Source organism: Nipponia nippon, unplaced genomic scaffold (assembly GCF_047370975.1).
Source record: "Nipponia nippon isolate SJK-2023a ecotype South Korea unplaced genomic scaffold, ASM4737097v1 scaffold_3, whole genome shotgun sequence".
Classification (NCBI taxonomy): domain Eukaryota; kingdom Metazoa; phylum Chordata; class Aves; order Pelecaniformes; family Threskiornithidae; genus Nipponia; species Nipponia nippon.
Window position 1 is genome coordinate 103,594,350 of NW_028262347.1, and position 13,714 is coordinate 103,608,063.

The 13,714-nt window shown below is 38.5% G+C and overlaps 1 protein-coding gene across 8 annotated transcripts in view; it reads left to right on the top strand.

Annotated features, from left to right (window-relative positions):
* The window catches only part of USP54 (ubiquitin specific peptidase 54), a 105,521-nt gene that overhangs the window by 53,251 nt on the left and 38,556 nt on the right, over positions 1 to 13,714 (top strand). For 7 of the 8 annotated variants that reach the window (XM_087763859.1, XM_087763855.1, XM_087763854.1 and 4 more), the window contains 2 exons: positions 1,587 to 1,679; positions 12,066 to 12,200. In XM_087763859.1, the coding sequence (XP_087619985.1) occupies positions 1,587 to 1,679; positions 12,066 to 12,200 (228 nt within the window). Of the gene's footprint in view, positions 1 to 1,586; positions 1,680 to 4,984; positions 5,087 to 12,065; positions 12,201 to 13,714 lie in introns of those variants that run through there. The other variant, XM_087763861.1, reaches the window with a different exon arrangement.

Here is a 13,714-nt window from a genome sequence, read left to right on the forward strand (position 1 = left end):
AATATATACTTCTGGTTTTTTTATCTTAATTTTTTAACATTTAGTGTTAGTCTGAGAGGTTCTTGAATGTTCGTTGCTCCTTATTATTAAGTATTTCTATAAGCATTCAAGATAAACTCCAAAGGCAATTACATCGAAAAATTGGACTCATTCCTAAATGTATTATTTTTTTGTCCTTTTGTGAAGTCTGCAGTAGTTCTTCAGGAATGTTGCGTGCAGTCAGATGGTTCCAAGGCTTATGTTGCCTCCTCGGCCCTTAAGTATAGGGAGAGTTTCAGTATAAACATAGCCATGACAATTCTGAAGTTTTGGGAAACTTTACAGATTAAATATTCAATAAATGTATTTTTAAATATCATTTTAGGTAACATTTGTGTGCTATGATTTCGTTAACAAATTGTTCCAGCTGGAAACATTTCTTGAAACCAACACAACTTTTTTTAGAGTGCTGAATTTTTTTTCTAGCCAGTTGCTCTGGACAGATTAATCAGAAATTAGAAGTTTGGTCCCTCTGTGTAGGCTAACGAAGCATTTAGCCAGTTAGATGCCAGCCTGGACCTTGCTGCTCTGTCCGGAACCTGGCAGGATGCAATTTAGGTCAGGGCTTCTTTCAGTGCAAGCTTCTGCCTCCTGAAAGGCCAGTGGCTCTGAAGCTTACAGAAAAGTCCAGTTATTGTTAGTCGAAGGTGAAATAGCCAGGACCGACCACATTTATATATAAAGAGCTGACTGTGAAACACCTCAGAGATTGGTATTGTTGCTATTTTACAGATAGGAATTTAGGTAATTGCCCAAGATTTCACAGATTTAGTGGTAAAACTTAAGAATAAAACCCTGTGCTGTTACAGCAAACGTTGCCTCTTGCTGTTGCTAGCAGAACGTATAAAAGCCTGCTTGCTTTTATACGCTGAGGCCATACCTGGTCACATACTATCTGGTATTACCACCATAACTGTCCTGAGAGAAGAGTATAACTGCCCATACAGGTTAGGGTTAGAAATCTGCCAGTAATCATGGCATGTAAATACACTTACTAATGACAATATTGGGCATAACGGCTTTTAGTAATTTATCATTTTGACTTGCAAGAGCTTCTTAATGTATATGTTGTTGGTGCGCCATTTTTCCAGCATTTGGGCTTTCTGCTAAGAACAAGGAGGCTGCCTAGGAGGTGGAAAGATGGGCGAGTTTCGGCCGCAGCGGTCGGTGGGGTGTCCTTGGCAGCTCTGCCCAGCCTCACAGTGAGGCTGCACAGCGGCCGGCCGTGGTGCTGGCACGGGGGAGCAGTCAGGGCAGGTGCTGTTTAATCTGGCACTGCCACACCGACAAAGAAGCGAGTGTTTTAATCTAAAAGCACATGGCAAGAAATTCAGAGGGATGTCCTATTGTAAATTAATGTATGTGAATGCTACAGCTGAGGAAGAAAATGTCAACTTACAGTTAGATAAAAGACATCCCATTTTAAAAGTGATATTCACTGACATTAGCGTACTTCTGAGATTATTTAGCGTGTGCAACTTTAGTCAGGGCTTTATGCAGTATTTTATATATTCATAAAATTGGCTGTGCCCCTTTTTGTGTTTCAGGTTCTCTGGCACCTGGACATTTTTCGCCGCAGTTTCCGGCAAATCACAACGCACAAATGTATGGGCGATTCCTGCATCTTCTGTGCTCTTAAGGTAAAAGTTGGAAATAAATTAAAAACGATTTTTTAAAAAAAAGTTAACAGAAATATTTCCGATATTTGATATGTGTAATCAAACTTGCATCTGGAAATTTGTGAGAGCAAAGCTAAATCTGATAGATACTGGCCCAAGACACTCATAGTACTGTTTTTAAAATATGTTCAAGGCAATCAATTGTGGAAATACTGTAGGTAAGTTTTCAAATACAAGGACTGTTATCAATGGAGTGCAGATCATTGTGAGCCTCCATGTTGTTTGAAAGAGTAGTTTAGCCAGTAAGACATGAGTTTGCTTTGTTTTTTCTAATTTGTCATTTGGTTTATAAATATACTATATACAGTCAGGATGCTCTTCAGAAGTTACCTTTCCTTCAGAGCTACTTTAAATGTCAGCATGGAGAAGACTGTTTAGCTTTAAGCCTTTCTGTTCAAAACTGTTGATTATGTAAGACTAAAAGGTATTTTCTGCTGTAAATATTGATGTCTGCGTTGAATGGCTCAGCTCTTCATGTTCTGTGTTTTAAAAAACATCAATTCTGTTTGTAGATGCAGATACAATAACTGTCATAGATGCTGCCTGGACAGTAAGATCTAGATGCTAGCTCTGATTCTGAGTACTGTTATGTACTTGAGTAAATTGTGCAATCCTACATCTCCGTTTGTCTCTACCCGTTAATTTTTAGCGCTTCTGTTTTTTTGTGCCCTCCTTTCTAAGTTTTTCTACTTCAAACCCATGGCTCCCTCTAACCTTGTGGGAGAAACAGATGTGATGCAAACAGGATGAAAATACCAGCTTTAATCTTCCTGAGCGGTGATTTTTCTTTCTGAAATTGGGACTGAGACATTTTCTTTGATCACAAATGGGTTGTAAAATCCAACTAAATATTTCAGTTTATTGTGGGAGAATTTATTGTGTCATGAGTTCTGTGTGCAGTAATGAAAAGGACAGACAGCATGTCTTATAAATATGGCAAAATAGAGAGTACAAGGTTTAAATTAAGATTATCTGAAGTTCACAGGCAATATTTGTAGTATAATATAGCTGTCTTGCTACTGTTAAGTGACTTTACAGGTGCTCTGGTAGACACAGGCTTGAAATTAGTTATCTAGTGAGTTTTTGGACTGTTGTTGAGGGGTTTTCCCTTGCAAAAGAACAGCAAAGAGGAGGCTATTAAGGCATGAAAGAAGATAAGTAATTTCATTCTGAAGGGTAATTTGTCTCAAGACATATCTGTTGAAATAATGAGACAGGATGATATTTACAGCAGTATCATCAGAAGAGGATATAACAGTGGGTTAGGAGCAAGATAGCACATCCGAAGTGAGAAATACAGCTATCCAGGCAAAGAAAAGATGGAGCATTAAATATATCCCTTCCTTATAGGGAAGTGGGAAGACTTAGGCATGATCTGGTTTGAGTTCATTAAGTTCAGTGGGATAAATAATTTGAAGCTAATTCTTGGACCATGCTCTCAAGTATTGCCAAGTGATTGTTGGCATTCTTTGGTAGCCGAGATGAGGACAGAAAGAAAAGGATTTAGGAAATTCTCATGAATGTAAGCTTTTGCTGTTCTGGGGTTTAACCTAACAGCAAGATATGGCAATGAAATACCAGGAGATCAGACAGAGAGAGGTTTTAATGTAAAGATTATATAAAGCCTTTTTCTGAATGAGAGTACTGGGGGGGGGAGGGAGATGTTATACGAAAAAGGAGAGGATGAACCTCTGTGGGACTAGTGTTGAAAGATGAACTCTGGACAAAGATGCATCTGAATTAGCAGTACCCGTATGAGAGGGAAAAGTGCTAGAGTAAGACTGGAAGATGGCAGGATCTCTGGAATATATGTATTAAAAGCAGGCACTGGGTTGAAGAGTGTTTAGTTTTGTTGATAAAATCCTTGCTTCTGATGTCTTGCTGAAGTGTGCAGTGTGCTATTATAAACTTGGAAGTGACAGGTAGAGTGGCAGAATTCACAAACTGTATGCCTGCAGCCATATGCTTATTTTTTAAATTAAGCAGCCTTTGAAAAAATTGCTGCTTTCTCTCCTTGCTACCAGATATCTGCAAAGATTTTTTTGGTTTGTTTCCTATCTGAAGTTCTTACCAATGCCAGGAGGTGTTACAACACTTAGTTTCCAGCAAAGCTATAACGTTGCACCAAATCCTCAAGTAATTTTGCACATTTTAGAAAACTTGCATCTGATTGTGTGCAGAATTCCTATAGCTCACAAAACTCAATGTACAATGAAAAACTCTTAAGAAATGTGTAAGCAAGTAAAGAATTATCTGGACAATTATTTCTGAATATGAGCAGTAACCAATACTTGACAAAGTAAATAAATGGATTCCAACTGGCTTTAATCCAAACCAAAATGTTAGTGTTTTCTCTATCTGCAGTCTGTTCTTCATGGGAAATTTCAGTGTATTCTACCTTAGCCTATTCCAAAACCTTCAGAAAGTTTACAGACATGTATATAAGAGCAAAAATACGTAGAAATTTGTTTGTTAGAAGTTCTAGAACTGTTTTACACCTGGTTCCCTTATGTTCATAAATCAACTCACGATTTTATGTTTCCTCTGGGTGATACTGTGACAAGTTTCTGCCTTTATTAACTTGTGTAAAATGTTGATGTGTGTACATAAATGTTTTGAAAATTTTCACCCATTTATTTGTTGTTATCAAGTCAAATAGTATTATAAGGGTGAGTAATAAAGGGTGTCGCTTAACTCTAAGTGAAATTGGGGATGCAAACCTCCCCTCATCCCCCCAGAAAACCCCAAACACCAGAAACATATGCTGTCTGGCTTGCATGCAACTGAAAAGGTAGGGATACTAAATGATAAAGGTATGCAAAAGGGATAGCCCCAAACCCTAGAGATGATCATATTCATAAACTCCTTAAGTAGGCAGTAGAGGGGGAAAAAAGGCTGTTTAAGGTATTTACTTGTTCTCTGCTGCCCTCTGGATCAGTGTTCTCAAACTGCTCTTTTTTTTTTTTTTTTTTTTTTTTCCTTCTGTAAAAGTCTGGCTGTCTGGAACATACTGTGTGTAAACTTGTATAAGACACGTGGGATAATCTGCTTAATATGCACCTAATACTGCAACCATCACCAAGAGCATGTTTCGTGTCCCAGTGCAGCAGGATCATCCCTTCCCTTCTGTTGCTCACCTCTTCCCCCGCCCCAGCCCTCCCATCTGCTCTATCTGCTCTGGAAGCCCTTAACTGTTGTCCTGCCAGGGTAATGCCAGCTTAGCCTCCAGGTCTTTGACATCCTCTTTCTCTTGAATCTTGCCTTAGGCTTTGCTAAGATGAGGGAGAAGATATGGCTGGATCCAGTGGGAACCCAAGAATTTGGAGCTCTATACCATGCGAAAATCTCCCGTTAGGGGCTGGGGAGAGGTAATTAGCCTTGCATGCTGTCAGGTGGATCTGCCCGAAATACCTGTCCAGACCAAGCAAGGAAGAGGCAGGACATGTTTACTCTTCTCCAAAGCATGCTGGCATGTTCAGATTCCAGCCTGGCTTGGGAAAGGGGCAGTACTTGGGGGGAAGAGTCTATGTCGTGTCCCTACCTCCACTCCAGGTTCCCTTCCCAGGATACCTCCTCTGTTGTGCAGAGGGTTTGTGCTCTTCCCCTGCTTTGAACTGGTGCTCTAACGGCGACGTTCTCTTCCCATTGACTTTAGAGGAGGATAGTCTTCAATAAGCTAAATTTAGCCTTTGAATAACACCAAAGAAGTTGTATTTTTTCCACACTTTCTTGGCTTGCTGCAACTGTTTCTAGGGATTCTGATGTCATGCACAGTATTTACTGTAAATGCTCAGCTAGCTCTATAAATATTATTTGTAATTTTAAATTACTTTTATTTATAAAATGAGGGATCACAGGGCAGTGATGTCATACATGATATCAAATCACATTTTATTTCTGTACCGCATTGAAGACATCCATTGCACAAATTCTTCAAGTGATTTTAAAACTTGCTGTGCTACCTGTCTATGTTTATGTGGCTACAAGATGAACCTTGAAATCATTCCAGACACACGCTCATTGGTTATTTTGAAGGAACCTTGCGTCAACAGATACAAAAAGACAAGGCAGAGCTGCAGACTCTGTGCTGGAATCCCAAACGCTGTTCCTTAAGACGTGGCATTATTTTTAAGTATTTTTTTCGGTACACAAGCTGTCCTTACTGCTATGCGGTTTGCCTGCTGTAACACTGGAACAGCTTTTTGATTTATTATTAATGTTGAAGTCTACTGTGTTCTGTTTTATTTTCCTTTTTCTGGAGCATGACTCTGCTTTGGTGTTTGTTTATCACAGCTGGAAGAGGGCAGGAAGGGGGAAATCCGTCCACTGTACTGAGCATGCCACAGAGAGTTTGTTCTCCTTCCAGGGATTGTACTGGGAGCTCCATAGTGCCAGGATATAGGACAGAGTGTTTTTTGTCGTTTGCAAAGAAGAATGCTCTATTGATTGATAAATTCCAGTAGGGCTGGTCTTTTCTGTAATTTTGTCATGTGCAACAAAAGCAGGAAGAATGTGAATTTTCTGTGTAGAAATGGTGTTGTTTTCTAAGGTGAAAACTGAGAACAATAGGGTATTAGAGTGCTTTAAAGAAGTGGAATGACTATAGTTCATGGTTCTGATTAGACACTTGATTGAAATGGAGGGATTTGTTACGAAAAGTTCATTATACGGTTGAGACAGTAATAGGTTGGTTGCAAAGATTTCATCCTCTTGTTTTGTGCTTTTTTCCAAATTAGGATAGTATTTCAGGGTAAAATGGTAGCAGAAATATATAAAATAATTACTTTTATTGTTTAAACTTTTTTTTTTCAGTTGGCACTGCCTGACAAATAAACTAGTAGCATGTATGGTTTCCTGAGTTATTAAACTGGTAATTGAAGCTTCTAAATAATGACTGCCTTTTTTTATCTTGATCAAGCAGTTAATAAATTGTCACCTAGTTGATGTGGACATTCTGTGATTTGGGTTTCTTTTCCTGACACCATCCTAAACAAAACTTGCGGAAAGTATATTTTTGTTTGATTTTGGTAGTAGCCAGGGGTGCCTGACTTTACAGCCCGTATTGGGGACCTTATGTTAACATTTAGAGTACAGTGCAAGTAGAAATGGAAGAGAGACTGTAAAAGAAAGGAATAATGGAAATCTAGGTTGATTTGTTATCAGACTTAGGTTTGGAAAGAGATCCAAAGACACAAAACCAAATAGAGGTAGAATTATTTGCACCCTTGAAGGCGAACATAACATGAGGAAATGTGGGGAAGAAATGTGAGCTAGAGGAAATACTGTGGGTGGAGGCTGATGTGGTTGGACAGGAGAAAAGTGATTTTAGCAGCCAGAATTTTTATTGAAACAGGTTGCTGTACTGAGTAAGAGGGTGCATCAGGAGTGTGATGTTCTGGATGAGAGATTAGGTACTGTAGACAAGAAAAAAAAAGTCCAATGAAAGGAATGGAGTAAGAAGGGCATGCTATTGAAATGGAGAGAAAGTTTAAAAAAGAAAAAAAGAAAAAAATACTGTCACAATTGAGTGACAGTAAGAATAATATTGGTATGTTGAGCAGTGAGAGAAAGATGAGGATTGGCCATGTTAATATTCGTAGTTTTTGCTAAAAGGCAGAAACTGTTCATGTAGGGAATACTAAAGCATTTGGGGTGAACATATTTTGTTCTTTGACTATACTACACCGCTAGAGCTGCAGCGATATCCCCATCCAGAAGGAACTTCTGCACAATGCTGGAAGAGAATAATTAGTTCTCAGAAAGCTGCAGGGACAGAACTCAAATTTACAGTGCATGGACACTGATCTGATTCAGTAGCTGTTGCCTGTTGTCTTCAGCCATCAATTTATTCTTATGCCAGCCTGCTTCTACATGCTTGATTAAAAAGTCATATGTGCATGTATATCAAGTCTGGGGTTTGTTTCATCAGTATGGTTAGATACACATTGCAGATGTCAATTTACCCCAAATAAATGGAATACTTCTTTCCTAGGGAGAGAACGGATTCCAAACACTTTTAGAGATAATGTGGAGCAGATCTTGGAAACTATGGGGAGATTCACATATATTTCAGTTTTCCAAATCTTTAAAATTTAAAGGAACTGTAAAATGTCAATCCCATTAATTACCTGAAAGAATAATTGCTATCTTTATTCTCTAACTGAATGAAGAACAACTCGGTTTTGATCATGCATGTGAATTCTAGCATTCTGAAATTGAAAGCCAGATTTTAACTTGAATAGTTGTCTAATAAAGGTTCCTTGTCTCAAACCTTAGGTTGCTTTCCTCTGAAGCTTTAGAAAGTTTGTGTTGATTCCCCACATTTCCCAAACTGGAGATTATTTTGGGAGACCACTGACTCTGCAAGCCCGTGTTCTGATGTATGTCAGAAGCCCAGAGCTGTAGTAGAAATGACACAAAGCTTCCAGTTTAGAAAACTAAGAAAAAGCCTTCTGAGCGGTAATAAGCCAAGTGAGGCCCTACAATTGATTGCCTGGGATGGTTAAGGAATTTCCAGATTTGGATGCCTCTGAGAGCAAGCTGGCGAAAGATCAACTATGTAATTGTAGTTGACTTAGTTCTTGGGGAGGAACTAGATGCATCTAGGTGGACTTTGGCAATTTATTCCTCTTAAAAAATGCTTGTGCTTCCTAATTCTGCTGTGTCTGCTACCCTTTCCAGACCTTTAAAGATCTGTAGGGAAGGGGATATGGAGGGAGATGGGCTTCTTTTTTATATAGACCTCAGGAATGCAGTGTAACCAGAAGGCATACTTCCTATTTGAAAAATCTCTTGCTCATGCTGTTCTTTGTCTTGGCTTGTAGATTTACTAACATGCCAAGAATAGGTCATTGTTGTAGAAATCAAAGTACTGCTGCTAATACAATATTAGTAATTGCTGAGATTTTATGTTAAGGTAATTTTTTTTTTTTTTTTGGGGGGTTCTGCATCCTTGATTTTAGTTACTGAAAACTAGTAAAATAGGAGAGACTTCCCTGGTTCATGAAGCTTTTAACAGGGTCTTTATGTGTTGCTGCTGTTAGGGATATGCTCATTTGTGGTGGAATGTAGCCATTGAGAGAGATCATCAGTGTGGTGAACACACTAATGGGGTTTTCACTATCTTCAAATTCAGGTGAAGAAGTTTTTGAAAGAGAACAAAGTTTCTATGTTTCATATATAAAGGTCTCACTAAGTTCCAGAAGCACTTGGAGAAAAGGTGTCATGAAAACTCCTGGGGCAGAATCAGCAGTGCTTTCCTGGTCTGCGCCCAGCTGGCTTTCAGACCTGTATATGGAACAAATGTGTTAGTGATTAACAGTATCACTCAAGGGCAAGACCTGAAATTAAGGAGAGAGATCTGACTGAGATAACTTAAAGTGATGAAACTGCAGGAAATGCCACACCTGCCCATCTGAGGCTGAGAGACAAGAAAGACCTGTTCTGAAGGTGAGCAAAGAACCTATCTTGAAAAATAAGGAAAAGGGGAAACAACCCCACCCTCCCAAAAAAAAACAACCAAAAAACCCAAGACCCCCACCCCAAAAACCCAGACCAAAACCCAATGAAAACCAGCCCCCCCGTGTTCAAAGTGCTTTTGGTTCCATTTGCTTTTGGGACTTCTATAAGCATTATGTTTAACGTGCTTTAAACTGCACTGTGCAATGACATGATAAGATTTGATCTTTATTAGATTAAAATTCACAATTACTCACTGGTTTTAAGATTCTCCCCCCCCACCCCGTAATCTAAATAAGACTGTATCCTTGTGTGCTATGTCATTACAAATCTTAGGAAGCATTCTTCTGTATAATAGTGGGATCTTTTATTTCCTTATTTTACATACTGGAATTCGTCACAGAATTCTTTGTTACTGAATTATTTTTGTTCTGTGGTAGTGGTAACAGATTTCACAGTTTTCTGCTGTTTATATTTAATGAAAGTTTTTTAATTTTAATTGTGAAGGCTGTAATTATTTTGTGATGCAAAAAAATTCAAAATGCAGGATCTTGTGAAAAACAGTTGCCTTATAATCATCGGGATCACTTTTTCCTTACTGGATCTCTTTATGTTAACTAGTAGGTATGTTACGGGCAAAAGTAAAGTATACTATTTCTTTAAAGATGGAAATTTAAAATAAGAGTTTTGATTTACTTGCCTGCTGCTCCTTTTACATGTTTTGGACCCCACATTGATTCTCTCCTCCCCCGCCAGAGTGCAGAGCCATTTCAGAGCTCTCATTGAAGCAATCAAGTCCTGTCCATCAGTTCCTTGCAGTTAGGTTGCATGCCAGCTGCTGGGCAAGTGTCTCAATTTCCAGATCTATGAAGTGAGATTGATGATAACCAGAATAAACACATTTCTAAAGCACAGTCACAAATATTTTAAAATGCTCTTAAATTATTTAATGTAAAGTGCTGAAGCAGGATGGAATTGTTTCACTGCCTTTTTTTTTTTTTTTTGAGGTCCACTGAAATGAGCAAATTTACTAATGAAACATGAAACTTGCTCAGAGTGACAGAAATGGGGATCAAGGTTGTTAAGTACAGAGACTTTGTCATTCTTTCCATTTTTATATGTGTGTATATATATATATATAGGGTTACGGAGGAGAGAGATTGTCTGTAATTCATTAAGTGTGAGACTTACTGCCTCACAGCCTTCTCTTCATTACCACTTTTCTCATCATTATTTGATACTCTAATAAAGGCAATATTAGAAGAGCTATGGGCTTCAGCACAGTGGGCCCTCACCTGTGAATGAGCACCATAAGGATGACCAAAATAAAAATAGCAGTAAAGAGAGATGGGCATTTTACATCTATATTAGATAATATGTCAACACTATAAACTGTACCACTTCTACAGCCACAAATGGCAGGGGCACGGAGGTTGGTTTGCTAGCTGTGCAGTGACAGCTGCGTTCTGCACTCTTTCAGCTTCCTGAAAGCAGCGGAGATTGCATAGTTTGGCAAACCTTCTCCCAGTTTACCTGCTCATTTCCCGATAAGAAACAAATAATAGTTAAAGGAGAGAAAGATTCAGATTATTTATTTCTAATTAATATAGATCCTAAGCATGCTGGGGAGAAGCTTTCTGTAATTAAGGGAGGAAGTGATACATGAATCAACATCGCTACAGATTCTTGGTATAGCTTTGAAAGAAAACCAAACAGGCAAACCAGTTTGAGGCTGGCTTTCTCCTTGTTTGACTAAATTTAGAAGGCAGAAAAGTCAAGTGGTGCACAATTGAAGATGACCCTTTTTTTCTTTTGCAGTAAGAATGGAGCTTTCCCCCAAGCTTTAGGGAAATTGTGAGGAAAGTTTTATAGGAAAGGACAAGCAGAATTTTGAGATTGACACTGATGAAGATGGTTGCTTGTCATATGAAATGAGGTAGAAAGTAGAGGAGAGTGGTGATGGAGACAGAGTGGTCTTCTTGAAAATAAGGCCTAGAAGTTTTTACTTAAACTGAGGATCTTGCATACAGAATTATGTTCCTGTTTTTGCAGGAGAGCACAATGAAAGTTAAATAACTGTTCAGAAGATCTTTTGGATATCTCACACACACATGTGCCCGCGCATACACGCCCCCACAAAATAAAAATGGGATTTAATCAATTGGAAATATGTACTGAACTTTCATGCGTATAACTCACACTTTAGACAATAATGCATCTTTATAGAACCACTTGTCCTTGGAAATGATTATGCAGATGATGTGCAAGTTACAGTTATGAAAATGCAGGTTTATGGCAATAAGTGAACAGCTGGCCATACATAGGAACTGCTATTTGTGTCATGCCTTTTCCCTCCTGCATATTGACCCCAAAATCCTCTGATTCTTACCTACTTCTTGGACTTATTGGAAGGTAAATTCCTTAAAGAGTGTAGGCAGCAGGTTGTGGCTATTTAAGAGCTAAGACATTTGGAAAGAGTTGCTTGAAAGAGGAAAGAAGACAACATGTAAGAAGAAAGCTACTGCGGTGGAAGTGGAAAAAGTGAACTGGAGAGGGAGAAATAGGAATAAAAAGTGAGGAAGTTTTGGTGTTCATTGTATTTGCTTCAGGAATCAGATTTAGAGGAAGATCCAAGGGGGATTGACACTGAGGGAAATTTGCCCTTAAGCTCCCTGCCTTCCCTTGGATATGTGAAAGGAAGGAATACACAAAGGTGCATATGATTTCAAAGGAGGAACTTTTAGGATTTTCTCTTGTAGTCCCTGTACAATACAAATACCTGTGTGTTGCTTGATCAAAGTGAGTTAAAGGTTTGCTGCTTGTTTTCAGATAACTTGAGTCATGTTTTGAAAATACAGTAACTTAACTATCTTTTTGTTTTCTTACTAGGGTATCTTCAATCAGTTTCAGTGTAGCAGTGAGAAGGTGCTGCCTTCTGATGCCCTGCGCACTGCTCTTGCAAAGACATTTCAGGATGAGCAACGCTTCCAGCTGGGCATCATGGATGATGCTGCCGAATGTTTTGTGAGTATAACTGAAAGATGGTTTGCCAGGCATAGATGTGAACCCCCGCTCCACAATCTTTTTTTTTTTTTTTTTTTTTCTCTCTCCATTCTTCCCCAAATTCCGACAGACCTTGCATCGTGTGGCCTAGAAAAGTCCACAGAGAGATCCCCAAGCTTGAAGTCATCCAGTGGGGAACCAGTATTTAGTTAGAGAGTCATAGCTAATGATTTTGAAATGGAAACATCAGTGTTATCCATTTTTACAGTTACTTTTGCATATGTGCTGCTTGCCATCTCAAGTGTGTCTTGGATATGAATTGTAAAAAAAATTACACTGCAAGAATGATCCAGGATTCTAGTCTTAAGGGTCACTTCAAAAGGGTGAAAGGATGTTTTGTTTGCCAGTTGTTCTGAAATCGTGTTTTCACAAACTCTAGCTAAGGGAAAGTAAAAATAAATAAATAAACCAAACACAACCCAACAGAGTTGTTTATCTTTGTAAGTTGAGGTAAGCAACAGTAGAATGGATCATCTCCAAATATTTCTGTTGTTTGTAAACTGTCTGACAATTTTTTTTTAGGCCGGTTATCTTACCAGTGTTGTTGGGAGATGGCTTTTACACAAATCTTACACCCCTAGGTTTAGCTACCTGCTTTCTTTTTATACTCAAACTCTTTCTTTGCATCCATTGTGTTAAGATTTTATTCTTACCCACATTTCCTCTTTTTTCTTCTTCAGTCTCCTAAATTTCTTTAACTTAATTATGGGTATTTTTGTCTTGCTGACCTATTGGTTGCTTCCCTTTTTGGAAATGATAGTGTCCATAGGCTGGCCCAAGTGTAGTTTTCTCCTACTTGGTTGTTAACAAAGATGTTAAATCCAGTATGTTTGTACTTTGGTTAAGAATTACTACTACAAGGTAAAACTTCTCTCACGTAAAGCACCTATCAGAGGGGAGTCCTTTCTATATATTAAATCTTTTATTTCCTATACCTACCTAATTTGACACCATAAGAGATCATAGAAATGAGATAAATGCATATAGCTATTGTAGCTGTTCTCTTAAACTAAGTGGGCTGATAATAGGCTTATGATAACCCAATGTATCCTGTGTTTGTAGAATACTAATATAGCAAAGTAGTTTAATGAGCTCGCTTAAAATGAAAGTAGATCATACCAATAATTCACCTCAAGGTGAAATAAGGCCTACACAGGAGCCCCTGTGAGCACAGTTACATCAAATCATTGTATGGCATCCAGAGTTCTGTATGTGATAGAACATGGGAACTTTTGATTTAGTTTCTTCCTTGAGAAAGCTAATCTAAATAGCCCATCTAATACTGCTGTGGGAGTCCCCACAAGCAGGTTTGTTAGGTTAACTATACTGGCACAAGGACAGTTAAAATGGGTACAAGTTCTCCTTTGAGGTTAAGCTTTAAGGCAGAGAGAATTCCATAGCTTTTCACTTAGTTAACCTTTCAGCCCTAAAGGCAGAGATTTAATTTAAATGGCAGAACAGCTTAGATTCTAAAG